The 23,097-nt window shown below is 39.3% G+C and overlaps 1 protein-coding gene across 1 annotated transcript in view; it reads right to left on the reverse strand.

Moving 5' to 3' along the window:
* Window positions 1–23,097, reverse strand: part of LOC149218955 (exocyst complex component EXO70A1-like) — a 175,069-nt gene that overhangs the window by 146,439 nt on the left and 5,533 nt on the right. Inside the window, exons 3-4 of the mRNA XM_089384183.1 lie at window positions 3,362–3,567; window positions 1,868–2,128 (exon numbers count right to left, since the gene is read on the reverse strand). Coding sequence (XP_089240309.1) covers window positions 1,868–2,128; window positions 3,362–3,567 — 467 coding nt within the window. The remainder of the gene's footprint in view (window positions 1–1,867; window positions 2,129–3,361; window positions 3,568–23,097) is intronic.

Genomic DNA, 23,097 nt, shown 5'->3' on the forward strand with positions numbered 1-23,097 from the left:
TCTACCAATCTGCTGGTGTTTGTCCTAATGATCTAAAACAGGATCTCTTCAAAAGTCTCGTGCAAGTCAGTCAACCCAGTAGAACATAAAAAGTATTTGAAGTAGGAAACAAACCCATGTTGAAATTATGTCGATTCCAGAGCAAGAGTACCAAAGGTTTCATAAAGGTAAAGTTGATATTGCTCGCAGATGATGATTTGCACATGGAAACACGAAAAAAAATTATGAGGGAAGTTTAACGCAAGAGCATTTAGATGTATGTCCATTTCAAGCAACACAAACGATGATCGATTGGCTGAATGCACAAAGTAAAAGATGGGTATGGAAGCACAAGGTGAATGTTGGCACGCAAAAGAAACATAAGACCCAAAGCAACATGCTCATAGGAAAATGAATAGTTGTGTGCCTAACCGAAAATAGGAAGTCATATGAGGGATGCCAAAAAGTTGAGGTCAAGCCAAGAAAATGGGAAGATGAATCACTGTGGTCGAGCAGTTGAGTTCATTGGAAACACCAAGGCTCACAAGGATGTAGGATAAAGAAAAGCAGCATAAAAGTGAAGGAATTGGTTCCCATAGAAGCCCTGAGTTGCTAAGTATTGGATTCAAGACAAAGAAATGAGGCTTTGAGAAGGAAACCAGGAGATGCTTCCAACCAAAGCAAGGAGTTATCAAAAAAAGAAGAGTGGCAATGGAGTGATTGGATGCCTAAATAAGAAGAGTACATAGGAGCAATAATATTTATGGAAACTGAGGATTTCAAAGGCAAGGAGAAGAATCCAAGAGTGTAGACTATGTGCAAAGGCGAAGAACATGAGGGGGGGAAAGGAAGTGAACCTAGAGGAGAAAGCCAAGAGGGCTTGTAAACATAAGACATACTAGAACCCATGTATATGTAATCTATTATAATTCTTAACAACAAGTAGACCATTAGTTTTCATTGTTATGGTGGGGTTTTCATATTCTTTTTTTATTATAATCATTTTTTCCATATTCCTTTTTATTATTATGGTTGGCTCTTTTATTCACTTCTACATTACAGACCTTAATTTTTATTTTTTTCATTATATTTTATTCATGTTATGTTACGCTACAGTCTCATCCACATTGGGTTGTATAAACCACCAGGAGAGATCAAAAAGACAGTGAGGTAGAAATGATCAGGGTTAAGATCAATCTATGCTGATTTATTTTGTTATTACATTAATTTTCAATATTATAATGGGGTTTTCTCATATCCTTTTTAATTATTATGGTCATTCTTTTCATATTCTTTTTTATTAATACAATTAGCTATTTTTTCTCTTTTACACTGGAGTTTTATTTGTTCTTTCAATTTTTTTTGGAATTGTTACATTACACATTTCATCCACACTCGATTGTATATGCACCTCATTACTCTCACTGCAATATTTCCCACAAAAATATTGGCACGCTCCAAAAATGACTAATGTTTTTTATCTTGGTCCCAAAACTGCAATGAAAATATCCTTGACCTAAGCTGTAAAAAAAAATGCACGATCTAAGTATCTGAGGTTTTTGAGAAAACAATGGAATTAAGTGTGTGTCAACCCCCTATCCAGAATCACAAATCTGACTAGTCACCCATACTAGACTCCTGATTTCAATTTAATATGAAGCTGATTTCTAATCCATGTTGGTGCAAAATTGAGCAACATTATAGTATATACAATGAGATCATCCTGTTGGATATTATAAAAAGGTCTGCCACTGAATAAGCTGGAAGACAGTTCACCTTGTGCCAACTGTTACAAATTATGCCCTCAAATCACAAATAGCATAAGTAGGAATACAAACACTGAAAACTAAACAAATAAAATTCCATAGAGAAAAGATGCATTATTTACCTATAAATTTTTAGGCACTGCTGTTCGTGACCTGCTTCAACCATCCGTCGCACCAAATCATGTAACTGTGGGATTATTCTAGGAGGGATAAATGTAGGAACTATGTATGTAGATCCTTCAGTGCCTTTTGCAATTTGTTCATGATGGCTCATAGGACTTATTTTCCTACCATTTGGATCACCTTGATTAGACGGGGATCCTGATGAAGGCCTCAAGGAATTTGGAAGGCACTCAAACAAGCGCTCAGGCTCCACAACTTTGCTGTGAGAAGATATTCACCATATATGACCTTCATTCAGATTAGCATATCATAATTGGAAAAATCAAAACCAAATACATACCCAAAGCTCAAATTTAAAATGTACACCTTGAAGCAATACCATTGTTAACGAGAAAGAATTACATTGTTTTCAACAAAAGAGTTAAGCTGGAAAAAAATTGATTATTTTCCTTATTCCTCTCAAAGCATAGGAAGGATTTAGACTTGCTGTTGTCAACAAAGACACAAAAGACCATCTTCATGAAATGTCTGACACCTATTTCTTAGTTCCACAGCAATTTTTCATCATACTTTTCAGGTCATAACAAGGATTTCGTCTTACTGTTGATACAAATCAATAAATTGAAAAGAGAGCTTACAGTTTAAAATGAGAGTGTTTATCTATATTGTCCCCATATCACATTACTTGAAAATTCGATTGTCAAGAATAAACCAAACTCTACTTCAACTTGGAAAGTAAAATCAGCAACTTCCAATAAAGGACAAAGGAAAACAGGAGCAATTGCTTCACCTGGAAAATGTGAAAGAACAGATGGAAGTAAAACGTCAGAGGGAAACAAAATCCTAAAGGACATAACAAGAATTGTGGAAAAAACGATTCACAACTAGTGCAGGATTAAAGTGAATACAATGAAACAGAATAACTAGAAAACAGCATCTAACTTAAATAAATACAAGAGGAGAAGCAAAAAGAATAATGTTTAGACAAAGAACGGCAATTGACCTTCTTAGTAGATAATAGGAGCAGGTATATTTTGGTATGTGACATAACAACAAAGATTTGTTCATTGGGGCAACAAGTCAACTCTACTAACTTATAGCAACTACGTAAAATGTCAAAGAATTAAAATGATGCGATGACCATTGCAAATGATGAGTGTGAATTTAAACAACCCAAGTCGAATGAGCCATCCCTTTGGAAGTTTCATATGATCCCAACTATTCTAAGAATAGATCTCTCTTTGTGTGAGTCTTATAGACAATGACATATATCTTTATTTATAAGGTCAAGTTCACTATGAAGACTCTATAAGTGCCAATATTTAGGAATCCTAATGATAACGTCTCACTTAAGTAATACCCCATAAAGTAATCATACATCAAATACAAATAATCTCATTGATCACATGATAAGTCATTACCAAACAAAACAGACTCAACAAAATACACTTAGAACTAATAAAAAACAATAGAAATCTGGAAGAAATACATACCTGTAAGTGGATAGAAGTTGCTTAAACTCTTCTTCAAGTTTTAACATTGCCTTAGCAAGCAAATTGTTTGCATTGGTGAGAACTCCATCACTACTCTTGAAGCTTTTGTTAGAGCTAAAAAATTCAACATTGTTACGCAATTGATCAACTGCAGCTAAATAACTTGCAAGGTCCTCACGAGGTCCTTTTATAATCTTAGCTTCTACCTGTAAAAATAGAATGGGAAATTGTCAGAACTTAGGGCAATGCTCCTTGCAGATACAAAGAGGCCACCATCATTGTCTAAAGAACATGAGAGATCAAAAGTACGTAAGCCAAGAAAATAATCACAGCAACCAATATAAAACCATTGGTAACCCAGTCAAGGAACCAAAGCAAGACCAAAAAACTGGGAACAATGTTCAAACAAGCCATCTGCAACAGAAGGGCCTACTTCATTACACAAAATTGTGCCCAAGAATCCATAACAAGAGACCCGTATATATTCAAAAAATTAACTTCAAAATATTGTAAATGCTTATGGTACACCTGACAGAATTGTTAAGATGAGGCTGGAGCACTATTTCAAAGTCACTCTTATAAATATTGGGCACTTACAAACTAGATATCATACCAAAAAGATAAGATGACAAAGGATAGGAAAACACAAGTGCAGTAAAATTGTTTGGCAAGAGAAATTCAAGAAGACTATCAGAATATTGTAGTTTATAATTAATGTCATAATAAAAAAAATATCTAAAATTGTTGCATACAATCATATCTGTGAGGGCAACGTGCTTCAGAGATTCCAAATACATAGAAAACAGTGCAATTAACCCAAAAGCAAACCTAAATTAATTTGTGACTTCAATAATGACTGGCACTCCTTTAATAATGATTACACTTATTTAATAGTCAAACACATCATACAAAACCCTGATGCAGCGGAGTAATAATTTCATCCAAGCAAACCAAATGCAAGCCTAACACTTTTCCAACTCCTGTAATAAAAGATAAACCAACAAAATTAGCCTTACTAGGCTAGTACCTCTACATATTTTTCACACCTTGACAAAAACTCACAAAACAATCGTTCAAGATGTGAAAAAGACCACAAACTAATGACATGGTTTAGGGTTTGAAAACATGACAGGAGTATGGGAAAAAAAGGGTCAATTCATCCACAAAAACTTTTGCAAATATGCATTATCACGCTTGCGACTCTTCAATCCAAGTATTTAAAAAAGAAATCAGACATTAAACAATGACTTGTGCCCAACTTACCCTCCCATACAAACTCATTGAAAAACAAGCACCAAAAACAGTTGAAACCAACCCACTCCCCAAGATCCAAGAAGAGACAGAAATAAATTCTTTACAATCTTAGCCAATTCAAATTTGTTAGTACAAACACTCTTACTAAAGCAAGTGTTAGGAGACCTCCTAAGAACCTACAATTAAATAAAACAAGTCCAAACCTCAATGACATTGCAAATTGTATTATCCAAGTGATGGAAAACTATATGATCCTTTATCTGATAGATAGGGGTCTCCATGGTTCAAAATGATGCAATGAAAACATGAATAAGGTGTTCGTTGCACTACAACCTACAGAACATCTGACACTTGATCCTAAATGTAGACAAACCAGAACCAACTATATCATAACAAAGGTTGCTTCACAGTTATCTTATCCTTGTTAAGAAAATGTTCCTCGGGAGTTGGGCCTTCCATATATCGCTATAACCAATCCTATAATTGATTTGGCTATATTAACCTGATTTCATTCTATGAAATTCCAAGTCTTAGTCTCCAGATTTAGAGTCTAGACAATATGGTCTCACCTATGACATGTAATCGAAGTCCTAATGTTACTCAATGGGAAATTGAATAAGAGTATCTCGATTCTCACCCTTGTCCTAATTCTAAAATTATCCCCAATGAAACTTGAAATAGACCTAACAAGAGGAATAAAATAAAAACTATGCTTCCCCATATCCACCTCCAACCATGGTATCTAGCTTATTGTTAAAATTGGCAACTAGGGCCAAACTCCATGTGGGTCACCTTATTCATCGCTGATAATATTTTTCCTAGATTCCTCTCGTCGAGAGGTGTAGGATTGATCTAAAGATCATCCAATTCCGATAAGTATTTATGGAGATATGAATTTATTTTGATTGTGGGCAAATTGTCAAAGTCGGCCAGCGACTTATGTAGGCTCAGATGCCCAACAAACACATCTATTCATCTTCAACGTTTGGATATAAGTACAGGATGCCTCCTCCTCATTTGGACACTCACTTCTGATCATATATCTCTCTCTCTCCTGCGCAGAAAAGAGTCTCTTCTCTCTCCTGCACAGAAAGGCTCTCTCTCTCACACGTGTGGAAAAAGGACGCAAATTTCTAGCGTTGAAGCTGCAAGAAGGAACTTTGACCAGCGTTGACCACCGTGGACTCCTCCTTGATTGCGAGTTTGGTGTGGCTGATCCTCCTTGGAAGGCCGCAATTTTTGGCACAGGAATCAAGGTGATCTAACCTCCGGTTTGACAGATATTGATTGCCCTAGTTTAGGGCTGATCTAGGGTTTGCTGCTGCTGATATAAATCAGAGTTTTGTACTATTTCTCTTTGCTGAATTATTGCAGATAAAGAAAGATTTGATCAAAGGGTTTCCCCATATTAGGGTTTGTCCCTGGCTAACTGCCACATCTTGTGTCTCTTGTCTTGGTTTGTTTTCTGTTGATCGTTTAAATGTTCTATCTGCACTTTACTTAATGTACATGTGATTGCTAATCTGTGGATAATAATAAGTAAAAGAAGTAAACTGCTCTAAGCATAGAACATTCCATAATTTAACATGGTATCGGAGCTGAGGTGAAGACAAAACCCAAGCAAGAGCAAGAGCAAGAGAAATCACCGAAGAGAAGGTTCGCAAGGCTATCTTAAAGAAATCATGGGGTCCTCAACACACTTCCCTACTGAAGACAAACTCCGTGAGAAATCTGACTATCACGGATGGAAGATGTCTCTCGATCTAACATTAGAAGAACAGGAAGTGTTGGACCATGTGAGAGACGGGATTGTTGAGCCTCCATCAAATGCATCCGCTGCTGCTAGGAACAAATGGACCAAGGGAGAAGTCAAAGCAAGGAAGATCATCCGGGACTCTATCGACAAGCTCTTGGTGGCCTATGTTTCCGAGCTAAACACCTCCAAGGAATCTACGATAGACTGGTGAGTTTATTTAAAGTTAATGATGCAAATCAAGTATTGTTTCTTAGAAATACGCTGAAGGAAATTAAGAAGGGCAAAGACAAGTGTATGCAAGCATATTTCTTAAGAATCACCGAGATCAAGAACGATCTCCTATCTATTGGGGAAGTAATTCCTGACAGAGAGATGACACTCACAACTCTTGGAGGACTACCATCTGAATGGTATATATTTAGGACTACTCTTCTCAACAATAACGTAATTCCTGGATTTGAAGAATTAATGGCCAGATGCATTCAAGAAGAAACAAGGATGGAAGAGCAAGAAATGCCCATACTTAAAGGTCATCCATCTGCCTTTTCTTCTCATACTAAAAGAAGAAACTATTCCGAGGCTAAATTCAAAGGAAAGGTTGGACCAAAGGGTGGAAGAAAAGGACAATGTTTCAATTGCAATAAAAAGGGTCACTATGCAAGGGGAGTGCCCTGATAAAAGGGACTCACATCGGAACGATGATCAAAATCCCTCTCTAAGCAATCAAAGGAATGGCAAGTCAAATGGCAGAGGTAAAAGAAGTGTCGGAAATCAAGGAAGAGGACAACCATTCAAGAAGGCAAGAAATTCCAGGTATGAATCTAACACTATTGACAATAAGCAAGATGAATATTATCTACCAGCTGCTCTATCTACTACTGCTCCCCTGGACTTGCTGGGAAATTGGCTTATTGATAGTGGTGCCTCAAGGCACTTCACTGGTTACAAAGAAGCTCTCTATAATCTAGTAGAGAAAGAAACCAACCTGGAAATTGTTCTTGGAGACAATTCAAAATATCCCATGAAAGGCGTAGGAAATGTCACTCTTCAATTAAATCAGGGTAATACCATCCACCTATAAGATGTATTATATGTACCTGATCTCAAAAAGAACCTGGTGTCCATTTCGGCAATGGAAGACAAAGGCTACAAGGTGGCTTTCAGCGATGGCAAGGTACGTGTATGGAAGAAGAACTTTAAAGATGCTTTTACTCTTAGGTTTCGAGTTGATTCATTATATCAGGTCGGAGGAAGTCTGTTGGGTGTCATGTCTTGTGACACATCTCTTCAATCCGAACTATGGCATCGAAGGTTTGCTCACCTTCATTATAAAGCTCTACCTGATGTAAGAAAAATGGTAACCAGGATGCCTTTGTCAAATACGTACCCTTCCATCAATGAATGCTACCTTGAAGCCTTTATCTTCCATAGCAGAAATGGACACCAGGTTCTTCTTTAAATCATGCACATACAATACTTCTTATAGATGAATGGCTTGACCTCAATTCAAGTGAAGGGTGACAATACCTATCCCTTTCACGGGGTAGGTGGCATTGTCTCCAAGTATGATCTCCAAATTGGTCTTCTTTTCAATCAAATTTGAGAGAGCCTCGTTGTACCCAATGAAGTGCCTTGATAGAGAGGAAATAAAACTCCTTTTGTTTTTCTACAACATTACTTTTCTCATACCATAAATTTCTTGACCTTTTGGGAGGTCCACCATTTCCATATTGAGCAGTAGGAGCATTCATTTTTCCTTTATTATTGAACTTGTTGTTCCTTTGATTGCCATTGCCTTTGAAGTTGTTGTTGTTGTTGTTGTTGTTGTCATCACTTGGAGAATTCTTCTTGTGAGGACACTCTCTAGCATAGTGGCTGAACTTGTTACAACTGAACCACTTTCCTTTTCTTCCTTCTTTGAATCCCTGCTTGAACCCTTGACCTTGTCTCCTTGGACAAGCATTATTTTTCTTCTTTGCATGAGCAGAGAAAGCAGTAGGTTCATTTCCATTTGAAGGCTTGTCTCTCTCCATCATCGTTGTCTCCTCTTGAGTGCATCTAGCCAATAATTCATCAAAACTAGGAATCTTGTCATTGTTGAGAATGGTGGTGTTAAACACATCCCATGCTCTTGAAAGACCCCCAAGTGCAATGAGAGTGAGCTCCCTGTCAACAATAACTTCTCCAATAGATAGAAGGTCATTCTTGATTTGTGTGATCCTCATGAAGTAGGATTGGATAGACTCCCCTTTATCCATCTTGATGTCCTTCAACTTGTTTTTGAGAAAGAGGATTTGATTTGCATTGTTCACTTTGAACATCCCAACCAACTTATCATATATCTCCTTAGAAGTTCCCAAATCAGAAATATAGGCAACCAAATGCTTTTGAATAGAGTCAACCAAAATTTTCTTTTCTTTGACCTCACCTTTTCTATACTTCGTCTTAGCAGCGAGTTGTTGTATTTGAAGTGGGCTCCACCACTTTTCCTAGCACATAGTCCAATACTTCATGCTCCTCCAAAGTCATCTTCCATGCATGATAGTCAGATTTGTCATTGAGCTTGTCCTCAGTCTTGAAGTAAGATGAAGAAGCCATTGAAACTTGTCCAATAAATCTTTCTTGGTGATTGCTTTTCTCTCTCTTGCTTGGGCTTTGTCTTCAACTGAGCTCTGAAACCATGTTAAATTTAGTTAACAATGGTATGTTCTATGCTTAGCACAATTACTTCAATGTACTTTTAAACAACCCAATGACAATTTCGAAATTACTTTCCAATAGCAATCACATTAACCATAAATCACATTGACAGTAACTGTAGATCGAGCATAAAATAAAATGCAGAAGACAAGCCAAGACAAGAGGAAGGCCTTTTGGGCATGGTTACAAGTAGAAGGCAATTGTTTGTTGAGCACCCCACTAGCTTAGTAAGGCCCCATCTTAGGCAATCCTTGGATGATCAAGGATTTTTGTAGAGAGATATAGCATATAATGTGATTGCTTAATATTGCTTTCATTTGGGCAAGATATTTGACAACAACTTTTAAGGAGACAATTCCCACCTACAATTAGAGAACTTAAATCATTCAAATATGATCTCGCAATTTATGTCAAAGCTAGATTTGATATGTTTCAGAAGGAAATAGACTCTCAACCCCTTAGGGCACAAGCCCACTTGTTAAAATTCCTATCTTTCATAGGAAGAGGTTCTTCAAATAATTCGTATGTCTATATGTCATAACTCTAGTGCAAATTGAAGTAATAGAAGTTGCTTTAATGGTAATGCCTTATCTATATCCATCTAGTCCACCAAGTGATCAAGGGGGCTTCATCACAATAATCACCCATGTTCAAACTTCATTATGTGTAGAGACCTATTCATGTCTATCAGATGTCCAAGTTTGAAGAACCCCACATTAAAGTAGGCTTTACCATGACAATGTGGATGTGAGCTTCATAGCTCCCCATAGATCCAAAAAAAAGTGTTGAGTTTGACAAATAATTTTTTTAGAAAATGCTTCGCTCTAGGGGAGTAGGATTTCCAATGGCGCACACTACAATGCACAAATTGCTCTAAGTTTGCAAGGGGAATCAATGGGAAGGAAATATGGAGAGCCTTCTCCTCTCCTACTCTCGGCCAGGCCCTATCTCTACCACATTGGTCACCCTAACCTTTGTGACACATGCATGAGAAGAAGTTCCCATGCCTAGAGATTCATCCATTGTTATCATGGACCTGCTAGCCTTTATGCATGCTCTTGAGGATCAATCAAAGGGTAAGCAATGTCCACCTACCAGGGTTTAAAACATGCGCTAAGTATGTAGATGAAAACTACCATTTCTTATAGGGATTCTTTGCTCAAATCCGATGGATCGACTTTTGGTGATGGTTCATCCACCCTTATACTTAGAAAGGTGACTATAATGTTGAATGTTGCTCTAATGGCCAACTAGGTTGCATCAAATATTGAACATCTCAAGGTCCACAATGAAATCAACAAGTTTAATATATTTTGGTCATCAATGAAGCAATTACAGGCTTGAATTCAATACACATGTGGTCCCTTTCTCATAAAATTCACGGCCATTCATCCCATTGGAAATGGTCTCTTTATCCTTGAGTTTGATTCCTGCAAGGGTTGGGTGGAAATGGCAATGCATGGCTTGTGGTCATGGGAAGTGGCAATGCATGTCCTATGGTCATGGGAAGTGCAACCCTCTACATGAAGTCATGGCATCATGACCTTAACCCAAACACCAAGGCCCTAATAATGGTTCTACTCTAGGTCCAATTGTCAAATCCACCTTTGGAATTTTAGAACCCCAAGTCCCTAAAAGACATTAATGACAATCTAGACAAATACATTTATCTCAGAGAACCCACCAAGGCGATACCCTCCACTACCTTTGCTCGCATGTGCATCTATGTCAATCTAGAAAAGGGTTGCCAAATCAGAGAGTATTGGTCTATGGTGATTGCAACAAAATACAAGTTGTGGATTATAAGCACATTGCATTCCATTGTAAGCTCTACTTCTAGCATGGAAACTTAGCAACGTCTTGCCTAAAGGCAAAGGGTCCTAAATAGTCCAACGGAAGTCATCATACTACTTGGTGGAAGAACTTCCAAAACAAACCCAATAGGGTGGAGCCTTCCAAGCCCCTTACAAACATGTTGGTGTTGTGTCTCGTACTACTACAAATCCTCATATTATTGCTCCTTCCAGTGTTGCATGTTTTTCCAATTGCACTCACCACCTCTTGTGGCAATGATAGAGCCCTAATTTGGAATAGAAAAGGGCGGTACGACTCCAATTATTTATGATCGAGATGATGCTACAAGTACTTGGGCTCCTAATGATCATTGTTGATGCCCCTAATGCCCTTAATGAAAAAAGATGTTAAGTTAAAATGGGAAAAGACAAACAAGATGGAGCATAAGCTCATGATAAGTTGGTTCTTTTGTTTTGCAAAATATCTTATGTTTGTAGCTCTTAGAACCTCTACCTTTGACCTTCATTTATGACCTTCATTTGCAGCCTTTAATTATACTCATGCTTGTGGTGGCTACACATAAAACCCATTTTTTGTATTAAGCTTTGTAAATGTCTATTAATAGTTAGATGAAGCTTTACTAACCTAAACAAGCGTGCAATTGTTTTTTTTTCTATGTAAGACTAATTCTATTAATAAAAACAAAAAATAAAGTTACAACGAGGCCCCGCCTCTACCTTTGTTTCTAGAGTTCATCAAAATAGTCGAAACTGCCCCAGATTGGGGAAACCAGCTTGACATTGCAAAAAATAACCAACATATAGCCCTGAACTGTCATCAACGGACATCCATACTTCGAACAACAGAAAAAGATACAACTCAACATCTCTGGACTCGACAACAGAACAACAAAATCATTGATCAGACAATCAAACTGCAAAAACATCAAATGACTGGACCAACCCGTCATCAGCAGAAGGCAGATCTGGCTCGTGGGTGGCAACGAATGCCACATGGCGTCACTTGTTGTCTTCCTCGTCAGGTGTCTCCTTGACCACGAGGCAGGCATACTGGTCCCATACTATACCTTTCCCTGCCACATCGCCCTTCTCAGCACCACCTGGCGGCTCCTCTGCATGTTGGGTGCCGCTTGAGCTGCCAGCAAACCCCACCGTCAAAGCTGCGCCTACAGAGCTGCCACCAGCCCGCTGTATGTCGCCTTCGTGAGCTTCTCCTCCATGCATTCTGCTATGACTGGAGCTTTGGCCATCGTCCTTCAGTTTTTTCTCATGACCCCGTCCCAAATCTGGAATTCGCACCTCCTGTGAGTGCTCTTCAGAATTTCTTGCTTGTTCACTGTTCAGCTCATCTTCTTCAGTGAAGACGATGGTCACATTGGCAGTTATAATGGGTCTATTCAGACGGCTTTGGAACCTGAATTGGGTAGCATGAGGGACAGGGCCAGGACGCAGCTGAGGAATTGCAGAATGGAGCCTGAAATCGCTAGGCAGAGCCATTGATGCCATCCCTTGCCCCCGCCCGCTGCGCGTATGGGGATGTCTAAGCGGTGACCTGGGAGGAGGCGGGTTTTCCTGGTGCTGAGGAGGAGAGGGGGGAGCCGAGCTCTGCGCTGCCTGAGGGCGAGCGCTGCCACCTCGAGTTCCTCCACGGCGACTCCTCATTCGGTGCCTGACCATACCCGTGAGGTCGGAGAGCAAATTAGCAGGATAAGCAGTCGGGAGGGGAGACTGGTTGTGAAAACAGGGCTCCTGAGCAGGATTTACAGGGCAGAGCTTGGAGTGGGAGAAATGGTGCCCATTTCCAAGATCAATGCAACAGAGGTGTGAGCGACGCTAAGTTGCACGAAACGGGGAAACGGAAACGAGTTTCCGAAACGGGAAGCGAAACGAAACGCGACCTCCCCAAATTTTGGAAACGGGGAAACGCGAATATATATAATAATATATATATATATTAGGAATTTAAGAAATATGTGCAATCATAAAGCATATATGATACATTCTAATTTATTACATTATGATAAAATTGTCAATTGTCAATGCATAGACTATAAGTATCTAAATTTACATCACATTTACTCATGAATAATCACATAATGAAAATAGAAATATCCAAAATCAGCCACGAGAAATTTCTAATTTTTTGTCTCGTGGTTGATTGGGAGTCTCCTCCTACATAGTCGAATGACCTTAGTGCTCTTGATTAAATACAAGTTTCATACCCTAGTACCCTACATTCTCTTGATTATTGGGAGTCTCCCCTGCATAGAGGGCTTTGTTCTCTCGATTAAATACAAGTTCCATACCCTAGTACATGATAAAATCCAATGGAAACATTGAAATCCCCCCAATCTTGAAATCCTGAAAAACAGATAAGTCTGCTGGATTTTGAGTAAGATCTAAAATTCTACTTTCTCCATATGAAATCCAATGACGGCGAAACCACTCTCAAACATCCTGAGTCATTTCATGGTAATGTTAAAAATTTAAGTAAAAGGATGAAAATGAAAAATAAAGGAGAATATCACTTTTACTTTAAGAATTTAACATTACCATGAACTGCATATCAACACTAGGGCAAACAAATGTAAGAGATGAAACGTGGCCCGTACGGCCTGGAAACGCGTTTCTGGCCGTACGGCCACGTTTCCGTTTCGGGAAACGTGGCCGTACGGCCGGAAATGCGTTTCCATGCCGTACGGTACGGGGAAACGCGTTTCGTTTCGTTTCCCCTGGAGAAACGCCCCCTAGGGCCACGTTTCCTGCAACTTAGGAGCGACGTCTCCCTGTAGCTGTTCTGCTACAAGAAAATTAGGCCTGCGGCGGACAATAGCTAAGGAGCGGGGGATGAACTGAAGGTTCAGGGGACGCCATTCTAATTTCAATTGTTTCCAGCTCTCGGCCTGATGGGCCATTTATTGCAACATGCACGTTGGCCAGGTTTCGTCTGCGATGAGCCTGGATCAGAGCGCGTGTCACCACCTGGCAGGTCCTTGCGCCAGCAGTCCTAATGGTGTCCATTAATGTTCTTGGGATACACCCACATCCGGGTAACAAGCGTGCAATTGTTAAATTGATGGGGCCTTGGTAATTGGTCAAGACTCAAAACATTTAATATTCATCACAATTCAACTTAGCCCCAAAATTTGATGAGACAAATGTTAAAATTTGGGTAGCTTCGGGATAAATTTCCCAAAAGAAAACCCTAAGCCCCAAGGAAGGCCCATCTTGCCCCAACAAGAACGCAAATTAGATAAAAGAAAAAATTCGAAATTTGGTTAAAGGGAAACATTGTTATTGATGTGTGACACAAAATTTGGGCAAGCAATTTCTAAAGTATGTATATATATGTATATATATATATATATATATATATATATATTATTTGGAGCAAATTTAAATTTTAAGTGTTTTTCCCTCTAAAACCTAAAGTCAGCTCCACTTTTGGAGAATATATTTCTCCCATCAAATACCTATATAATAAGGACAATGTGTAGCTCAATATGAAATCAATAGATCATCATTTTCGAAAGGATGGCATACGTTTAATGGTTCATAATCCTTCAAGTTCATTAGCACGATATATATATATATATATATATATATATATATATATAACACTGTGGTGGTTCGTTCGTCTGAGGCTCTTCTTCAGTAACATTTGATTACGTATTTTTCTATGGATCATTTAGCTCTATGGCACGTGTATTTTCTTGCTAATCACATATCTCTATGATGACTCATCTCTACAGTGGCATCAAAATATCTCTGAGTTGCTCGCATTGTTTAGTGGCTCTATTCTATAGTAGATTGATTACTATGGCTCTTGATTCGTATTCTACAGTGCTCCTATTCTCTTATGACTCGCTCTATTATTTGCATTCTCCATATGACATATCTCAGTGCAATTACGTTACATGCCACCACATTTCACAGTGGCATCGCACTATCATTGTTGCGGCCCTTGAATCGTATTATTCACTCAAATGGCTCACTCTCATTCAACAGTAACTCACATCAACAGTGGCCCGCATTTCTTGTGGTGAGATTCACATTTGCATTTCCTGTAGTGGCTCGCATTCCCTGTGGTGAAGATCGCATTTGCTTTTTCTGTGGTGATGTGTCTCGCTTTATCTGTGGTTCTCATACCCTATGGAACGCTTTATAATTTCTAAGGCTTGCATTATAATTTATGTGGTTCACATTGTATTGGTATTTTTGAGGTTAACTTATATACGGACTATCTTCATGTAGTCAATAAGGATTGTTCCAACAACAATATATATTAATAAAGGTGTCCCTAGTTCAATTATAATAGTAATCCTATGACAAGGAAGAATGATAATATAATGTGCAATGACTCTCATATAAAGTGATGCTTATATGTTGAAAGAAGCAGTAATCTCGTTGACTGTAAGATGTTGACTTTGTTGACAGTAAAGAATAACAATGACAATGACCTAAAGTTACAATGATACATGTTCTTATGATTCACATGACACAGTGACCTTGCTCCAAGATGACAATGGGTTTGTTATTATATATGATGTCAGTGTCCATGACCTTGGTCTTATGATACATGACAGTAATGAAGACACTTGGCTGTGATATTACAGTGACTTTTGGTACATGGCAGTGGCAGTGATTACATGATGGATGGCAACGTATATGGCAGTGATATGACAGCAGCTCTCTTGAACTTGTTTCACTCAGTTCACAAACGAAGTTGTCCACTAACTTGGGTTGGCCCTAGGAGGCCTGATGTATTTGATGTAATCTTACAGTACTTTGTATATCAGTTGAATAATTGATGAATATCTAATAGAAGAAGAATCTGGTTGGGATTTCCCCCTTTGTGGGGTTTTGCCTTGGTGTCTCTATTGTGTATGCTTTTCCTCTACTGTTCTTTATTGTTCCATTGCATTGTTGATGTTATTGTTCTCTCAATATAGTTGTTAATGATGATAAGATGTAATGGGGTGAATGTAATGTGTAAATGATGAAATTGCAATTATCTTCAGCAAAGAAGAATCTAGCCCTAAAAATTAATATCGAAGGGGATAGACTTGATCAAACTTGCCAAACCTCAACAAGATTGACTCATTTTAACCATCTTTGACCACATTTGACCTACATTTATTTAATTTTCCATTCCTTTAACTTTTCAATATTTATATATTTTCAAATATGATCTTGCAGATCGATTTTCCTCTGCTCTTTATGGAGGTGGTTGCATTTAGCGCCCTTCTATAGGAGCAAAAACCGCGAGGGCCTTCTTCTACCCCTCCCCCCCAAAAAAAAGTGAAGAAATTAGCTGAGATTCCGGATGTCGAACTCTCCCTGTCAAATCCATGCAAGAGAGCCTTAGCCCTCTCAGAAAAAGCATTGGTTGGAAAGTTTATGGGCTTATGGCCAAATCCAAAAGTTGTTGAATCCTGGATCACAGAACAATGGACCCCCAAGCTTCAAGGTCAAGTAACTTTCTTTGCAGTAGGCAGGGGTTTCTATGTTTTTCTATTTGTGAATAAACTAGAAAGAGATCTAATTTTCAAATCAGGGTCGTATTTTATGGGGACCAGAGGCCTCTTTATCTCCCCATGGACTCTGGATTTCAATCCAAATTCTGAAATTACTTCTGTGTTGGTGTGGATTCGGATGCCTCACCTCCCTCTCCATCTCTGGGGACTTGATGCACTAAAAGAGATTGGAAATAAGTTGGGCTGCTATCTGGACAAAGCATAACCAAAAGGAGGCCAATTTTCTTGTGCTCGCATTTGTGTTGAAGTAAATCTCTCTGAAGGTTTACCAGAGGCCCTAAAAATAAATTTAGGGGAATGGAGCCATATTCAAGAATTGGACTATGAGCAAATTCCCTTCAAATGCATCATCTATCATTCTCATGGGCACTTTGCTAAAAACTGCCCTCAACAAAAAAAGGATGAGCAAACCCAAGCCCCTGTCTCTAAAGAAGGGAAGACCCATACCCCCATATCTAATGAGGGCAATTTTCAACCAGTTCAAAAGCGAAGGAAGAATCAACAGAACAAGGTTGTAGCTCCAAAGAAATATACAATAGAAGTTCCTGAACCTTCCCTTAGCAAAAATTCTTTTGAGGCTCTTCAAGATCCAGAACAAAATGAAATTACTCCTCTAGATGAAACCCCAAAGGAGGATCAAGGAAACTTAGCAGTGTCGGGGGAGAATGAAGAGAAAGCTCCTTTGACGGTTGTCTCTTTAGATACAGAATCACACTTTGTGGCAAAAGTATTAACAATGTTAGATTCTGAGCTTGCGGAGATGAGTAGATCCACTCCAACGTTTTACAAACAAGCAATGACAATTAAAGCATCTCACGCTAAGTCAAGTACAGGAGGAGATGCTGAAAAATCACTCTCCTCAAATGCAGCAAAACCGCCTCTCACAAGAGTCCGGAAATCCCATAAGGAAAAACAAAAACGTGAAGCGGATGTTAATTTAGCTTAAGGATCCCAACTTTGTGGACTCCTTGTTGCAAAAGTCTTCGAAATAAGTCAATGTACAGTGTCTGCCTATGTTGCACGAGTTCGTAAACCTAGGGGTGGGGTTCTCGAACCCGTCCCTGGTTCTCTTCCCCAAGTACCACATTCGAGTACGAGTGCTTCTGAGAAGAACCCATAAGAACCGGGTTCTCCATAATAAAAATTTGGGTTCTTCTATCTTGACAGGTACAGAGAACCCCAATGATGGGTTCTTCTATCTTGACAGGTACTTGGAACCCCAAAATCGGGTTCTTTAGGGTTCATTTTAGTTTTTGTTTTTAAAATTTTATTTAATTTAATGGGCTTCCCCTAATATTTCAGGTAGCTAGTTCTTCATCTTGCGAGACGAATTGGAGTACTTATGCCTTTATCCATTCAGTAAAGAGAAATAGGTTGGGCTCAAAGATGGCAGAGAACTTAGTGTACATTCATAAGCACACTTCATCTCATATCTCGAAAATACCCAAGGTACAAGGAGGGTCCTTTCAAGAGATGGGACCAATACACAGATGATGTTGTGTGTGTGGACAAGGACATACAACCAGATGGCCTTATTGAGCTACCTCCAGTTGCTATGGATGAGCAAGAGCCTCAAGATGTGAGTGATTCCTACCTGGAGAGCATGCGAACTGAAGATCTAAGTGATGCTGATGTCCATGTTCACTATTAGCTATTTTTATTAGTATTTTAAAATTTCCTAGTTCATGTTTGGAGATGCCTTAAGGCAAATTTTGAATGTAGTATGACAATGGACATATATCATGATTCTTATTAATATGTAAACTCAAATTTGCACTTGATGTCAAACTAGAAATTTTGAAATTTCAATGTGAATGTTGAATGTTCAATGATGTGCATGTTTAAATTTTTAAAGTTTAAATCATGAATATTTAGTTTTCTTGTTTATATTATATTAGAATATTCCTATTTAGCATTTAATGCTCATTCCTTTTAGCTGTTGCTATTTATATTCTTTTAGCAGTTTCTTTGATGAAACTGAGTGTTTCTATATTCTACATAGAAACCTGATGTTTCTATTATTGTAAATATCTCTGTATTATGGTTGAGCTGTTTGCTCATTCGAAATTAATTCATTCAACATTCTTTTATGGTATCAGAGCAAGGTTAAGAGATTTCTTGAACAGTAATTCTCTCTGCATTGTAATCTCTTGAGTCCTTTCTAAGGTCGAGCCCTCTGTAAGCCAGGCAGCCTTCACTGAGTCTTAGCCTCGGCTTTGCTCGCTGTGATAAAAGCTTACAGTCGTCCATCTCGATACAGAAATGGATTCTTCCCTTGCATGATCATTTTATTAAGGAAATAACTCTGTGGCGGTGACTGTTTTCGTGGGAGCGGATTTTTTTTGGCTGGCCAGTTCTGCTTGGAATCGTGGATCCGGCTATCTTCTTCTTCACCTGGCGGCTACTTGACCACAACGTGGAATTTCTCAGCATTTGTGATCCAGGTGTTTTCTCTCAAAACTCATTTGTTTTTTTGAAAGTCAGACTCGTGGTTTGAAAATTCGATCTGCGGGAAAATTCGTGGTTTTATTTTCAAAGCTGTCAAACCCGTGGATACGCGTGTATTTTTGAAACTCGTGGATATTCATTTTGAAGCCCGAGGATTTACATTTGAAACCCGTGGATACACTTTTGAAGCCTGTGGATATATATTCTGCCGTGGATATATATTTTCGACCCGTGGATACACATTTTGAAACCTGTGGATATATATCTTGGCGTGGATATATATTTCCGACCCGTGGCAGTTGAAACCTGTAGATATATATTTCCGACCCGTATTTGAAACCCGTGGTTCAGTTATATTTGAAATCCGTGGTTAATACTTTGAAACCCGTGGATATATACCTCAGACCCGTGGATACAAATTTCAAACCCGTGTTTATTTTCAAACGCGTATATGCCTGAGACGTGACGTGAAATATATATACGTATATACCTGAGACGTATATATCCGTGGTGTTTGCCGGCATTCCTGAGACGTGACGTGAAGCTCTGATAGCTCACGTAGGCCAATTTGTGTAGATCTTCGTATTTGTTTAAGATCTTCGTATCTGTTTTGTGGACCAATTTCATACCTGAGACGTATATATTCGTGGTGTCTGCCGGCAGTGTAAACGTGAAGCTAAGACAGCACATGTGGGTCCATCTTTCAATATTTATATTTGCTGTATTTGTGGTTCTGGTTGACGGCAGTGTTACCAATCAGCAGAATTTTTTTTCTCTTGGGATCCTGACAGTCTTCATTACAAACTCAGACCTGTGACATCTGTTTATTGCATCAGTATACACTTGTGGTAGACCTGCATTCTCTTGTGGGAAACTGTATTCTCAGAACTGTATTCTGTGCTAGCAGTATTACTATTGTTTTAGACTGAAGAGATATTTTTGTTGGGTAAAAATTTTTTTTTAGCAGGACAAAGTCTGTTCTTTAATTTACATCAGGATAAACAAGCAGCTACATTGTTCTTGTGTGTCAGACTTCTGTATTTTTCTTTGGGAAAATGGCCACACTTACCAATCTGATGTTAGAAGGAAATCAACGCTTTAATGGCAGCAACTATAACATTTGGAAACAAAGAATGTTGACCATTTTTGAGTACAGGCGTCTTGATCAACTCATTTTGGGCAAAGAGCTTCGTCCCGGTACAGCCGGGACTGATCAAGATAAATTTGATGATCGAAATCGAGAGGCTGTTATGCTTCTCAAGCTCTTTGTCGCTGATGATCAGTTACCACAGATCCCTTCTGGCAAGACAGCTGCTGAAATCTGGCAACAGTTGAAAGAACTGCATGAGACATCTGATAAAAGCAGAGCTTTTTTTCTCAAAAATCAGTTGTTCTCCATCATGATGGACGAACATATGTCTTTACCGGAACATCTCAACAAAATTAAAGACATTCGAGATCAGCTCGAAGCCATTGGTCGGACCATGGAGGAGGAAGATATGGTAGTCATTACTTTGAAAAGTCTACCGAAATCTTATGAACACTTCATTGAAACGCTCAACATTACCACCACAAATGTTGATCTGAAGTTTCCAGATTTATGTACCAAACTTCTGCAGCAGGATTGGTGGAAACAGCAGTTTGGTAGTAGTGCCTCATCAGTGTCCTCGGAAAATGCATTTTCTGCAAAATATCAGTCCTCTCAGTCCTTTCAGCAGAAAGGCTCCTCTCAGCCTTTTGATCCTGCTCGGAAGAAAAGTGTGCAGTGTAATTACTGTCACAAGTTTGGTCACATGAAGAAAGATTGCCGACAGAGGATTGCTTCTGAACAGAGGAAACAGGGAGGGCCACATCAGACAGCAAATGTTGCAGAACATTCCGAGCAGACAGAGTCTGCCTTTTACGCCTTTATGGCTAAAAGGTCTTCAGATCATGTTCCTTCCTCTGCATGGTACATTGATTCTGGCGCATCACGTCATTTTTCTCACAGGCGTGACTGGTTTATTGACTTCTCACCTTTCAGTGATTCTGTGGTATTTGGCGGAGGTGAAAAGTACACAGTAGCTGGCAGAGGTACAGTTCAAATTCAGTCTGGTGGGCGCACACTTATATTTCTGAATGTATACTATGTTCCTGGTATGGAAATTAATCTGCTATCTGTCAGCCAGATTATGAGGAATTCTCCTCAACTTGATGTAGTGTTCAGTACCCACAAGTGCTCCATTATTGACAGGGAGTCTAGTTTAACAGTTGTTGTTGGCCTAGAAGATCATGGTTTATACAGGCTACTTGACACCGGTGACTCTCCAGAAGTGGCTCTAGCAGCACGTATTTCTCCTATCAGCACTCTATGGCATCAGCGATATGGGCATCTCAATATGCAGTATCTCTCTCAGCTCTCTAGGGAGGGACTTGTGTCTGGATTACCTGATATTCAGACTCAGCAGTTGGGGGTATGCAGCGCCTGTCAAGCGGGAAAGCAACATCGGTCTTCATTCAAAAATGGAGAATCTTGGCGCGCATCTAAGGTACTTCAGTTACTTCATGCTGATATTTGCGGACCTATGAATACAGCTTCTATCACTGCTTGCAAATACTTTTTACTTATTGTAGATGATTTCAGTAGAAAGATGTGGGTATATTTTTTAAAAAATAAATCTGATGTTCTTAGTACCTTTCAGAAGTTTAAAACTTTAGTGGAGAAAGAATCTGGTTGTAACATAATGACCCTTAGGGCAGACAATGGGGGGGGATTTTGTTCTTCAGCGTTTACCAACTTCTGTGATATCCATGGCATCAAACGCCAATTAACCACTCCTTACACTCCTCAGCAAAACAGTGTTGTTGAGCGTCGCAATCGCACGGTTGTTGAAATGGCTCGTTCCATGCTACAACACAGGAGTGTTCCAAACAAATTCTGGGCTGAAGCAGTATTTACTGCTGTTTATCTTCTTAACAGATCACCCACTCAGGCTGTTACAGGGAAGACTCCTGAAGAGGTTTGGTCTGGCCGAAAGCCTAAGATCAGTCATCTCAAAGTATTTGGCTCAGTTGCATATGTTTGGATTCCAGCTGCTAAGCGATCTAAGTTGGATTCCAAAAGCCAGAAACTCATGATGACAGGGTACAGTGATCATCACAAGGCCTATAGGCTGATAGATATAGCCACTGGTCGTCTTAGCTTCAGTCGGGATGTAGTATTTGATGAAGACAGAGGATTTTTTCAGTCTTTTTCTTCTCAGCAGTGTTCTGAGGATCAGCCTCACAGTGTTCTTCTTCCGGTCGGTCCACCTGATGGGAGGGATGATGTAGCATCAGTATTTGATCATACTCTATCTGAGCTTCCTCCAGAAAATAACCCTTCTCTTGCGGCCCCTATTGCTCTTGAGTCTCCTCCACCTCCTCCTGATATTGGTTCCTCTACTTCTGCTATTACTTCTTCTACTCTTTGACCAAAATGGTGGGCTAAAACCATTGGTGATCTCCGGGATGATGAGCTCCTTGAAGGCAGAACTTCTAGACATAAGAGCAGACAACAGTCTACAGTCAATTTTGCTCTTATGGCTAACCTGCACAGTACTTTTGAGCCTCAAACATATTCAGAGGCTAAGGGTACATCTGAGTGGGAACAGGCTATGGAAGCCGAATTTCAGAGTCTTCAGAAGAATCACACATGGACACTTTCTGATCTTCCTGCAGACAAAAAGCCCATAGGCTGCAAATGGGTGTATAAAGTAAAATACAAAGCTGATGGAACCATAGACAAGTATAAAGCTCGGCTTGTGGCTTGAGGATTTTCACAGAAGGAAGGCATCGACTATGAGGAGACTTTTGCTCCTACAGCCAAGATGAGTACCATAAGGCTTGTTCTTGCCCTAGCAGCTCAGTTCAATTGGAAAGTTCATCAGATGGATGTAAAAAGTGCTTTCCTAAATGGTGATCTCCAAGAAGAAGTCTACATGACGCAGCCTCCAGGATTCAAGGTTGCTGGTCAAGAACAGAAAGTGTGTCGGTTAGCTAAAGCAATCTATGGATTGAAACAAGCTCCTCGGGCTTGGTACATGAAAATTGATCAGTACCTGACAGATCAGGGTTTTCAGCGGAGCCCTTCTGATGCAAACCTGTACATCAAACATACTGGTGATGATATCTTGTTTGTGGTTGTCTATGTGGATGATCTTATCATTACTGGCAGCTCTGCACATTTGATCCATGGGATCAAACAAG

Source organism: Pinus tabuliformis, chromosome Q, assembly GCF_031772625.1.
Source record: "Pinus tabuliformis cultivar Carrire ecotype Pingquan chromosome Q, CPIR1, whole genome shotgun sequence".
Lineage (NCBI taxonomy): Eukaryota > Viridiplantae > Streptophyta > Pinopsida > Pinales > Pinaceae > Pinus > Pinus tabuliformis.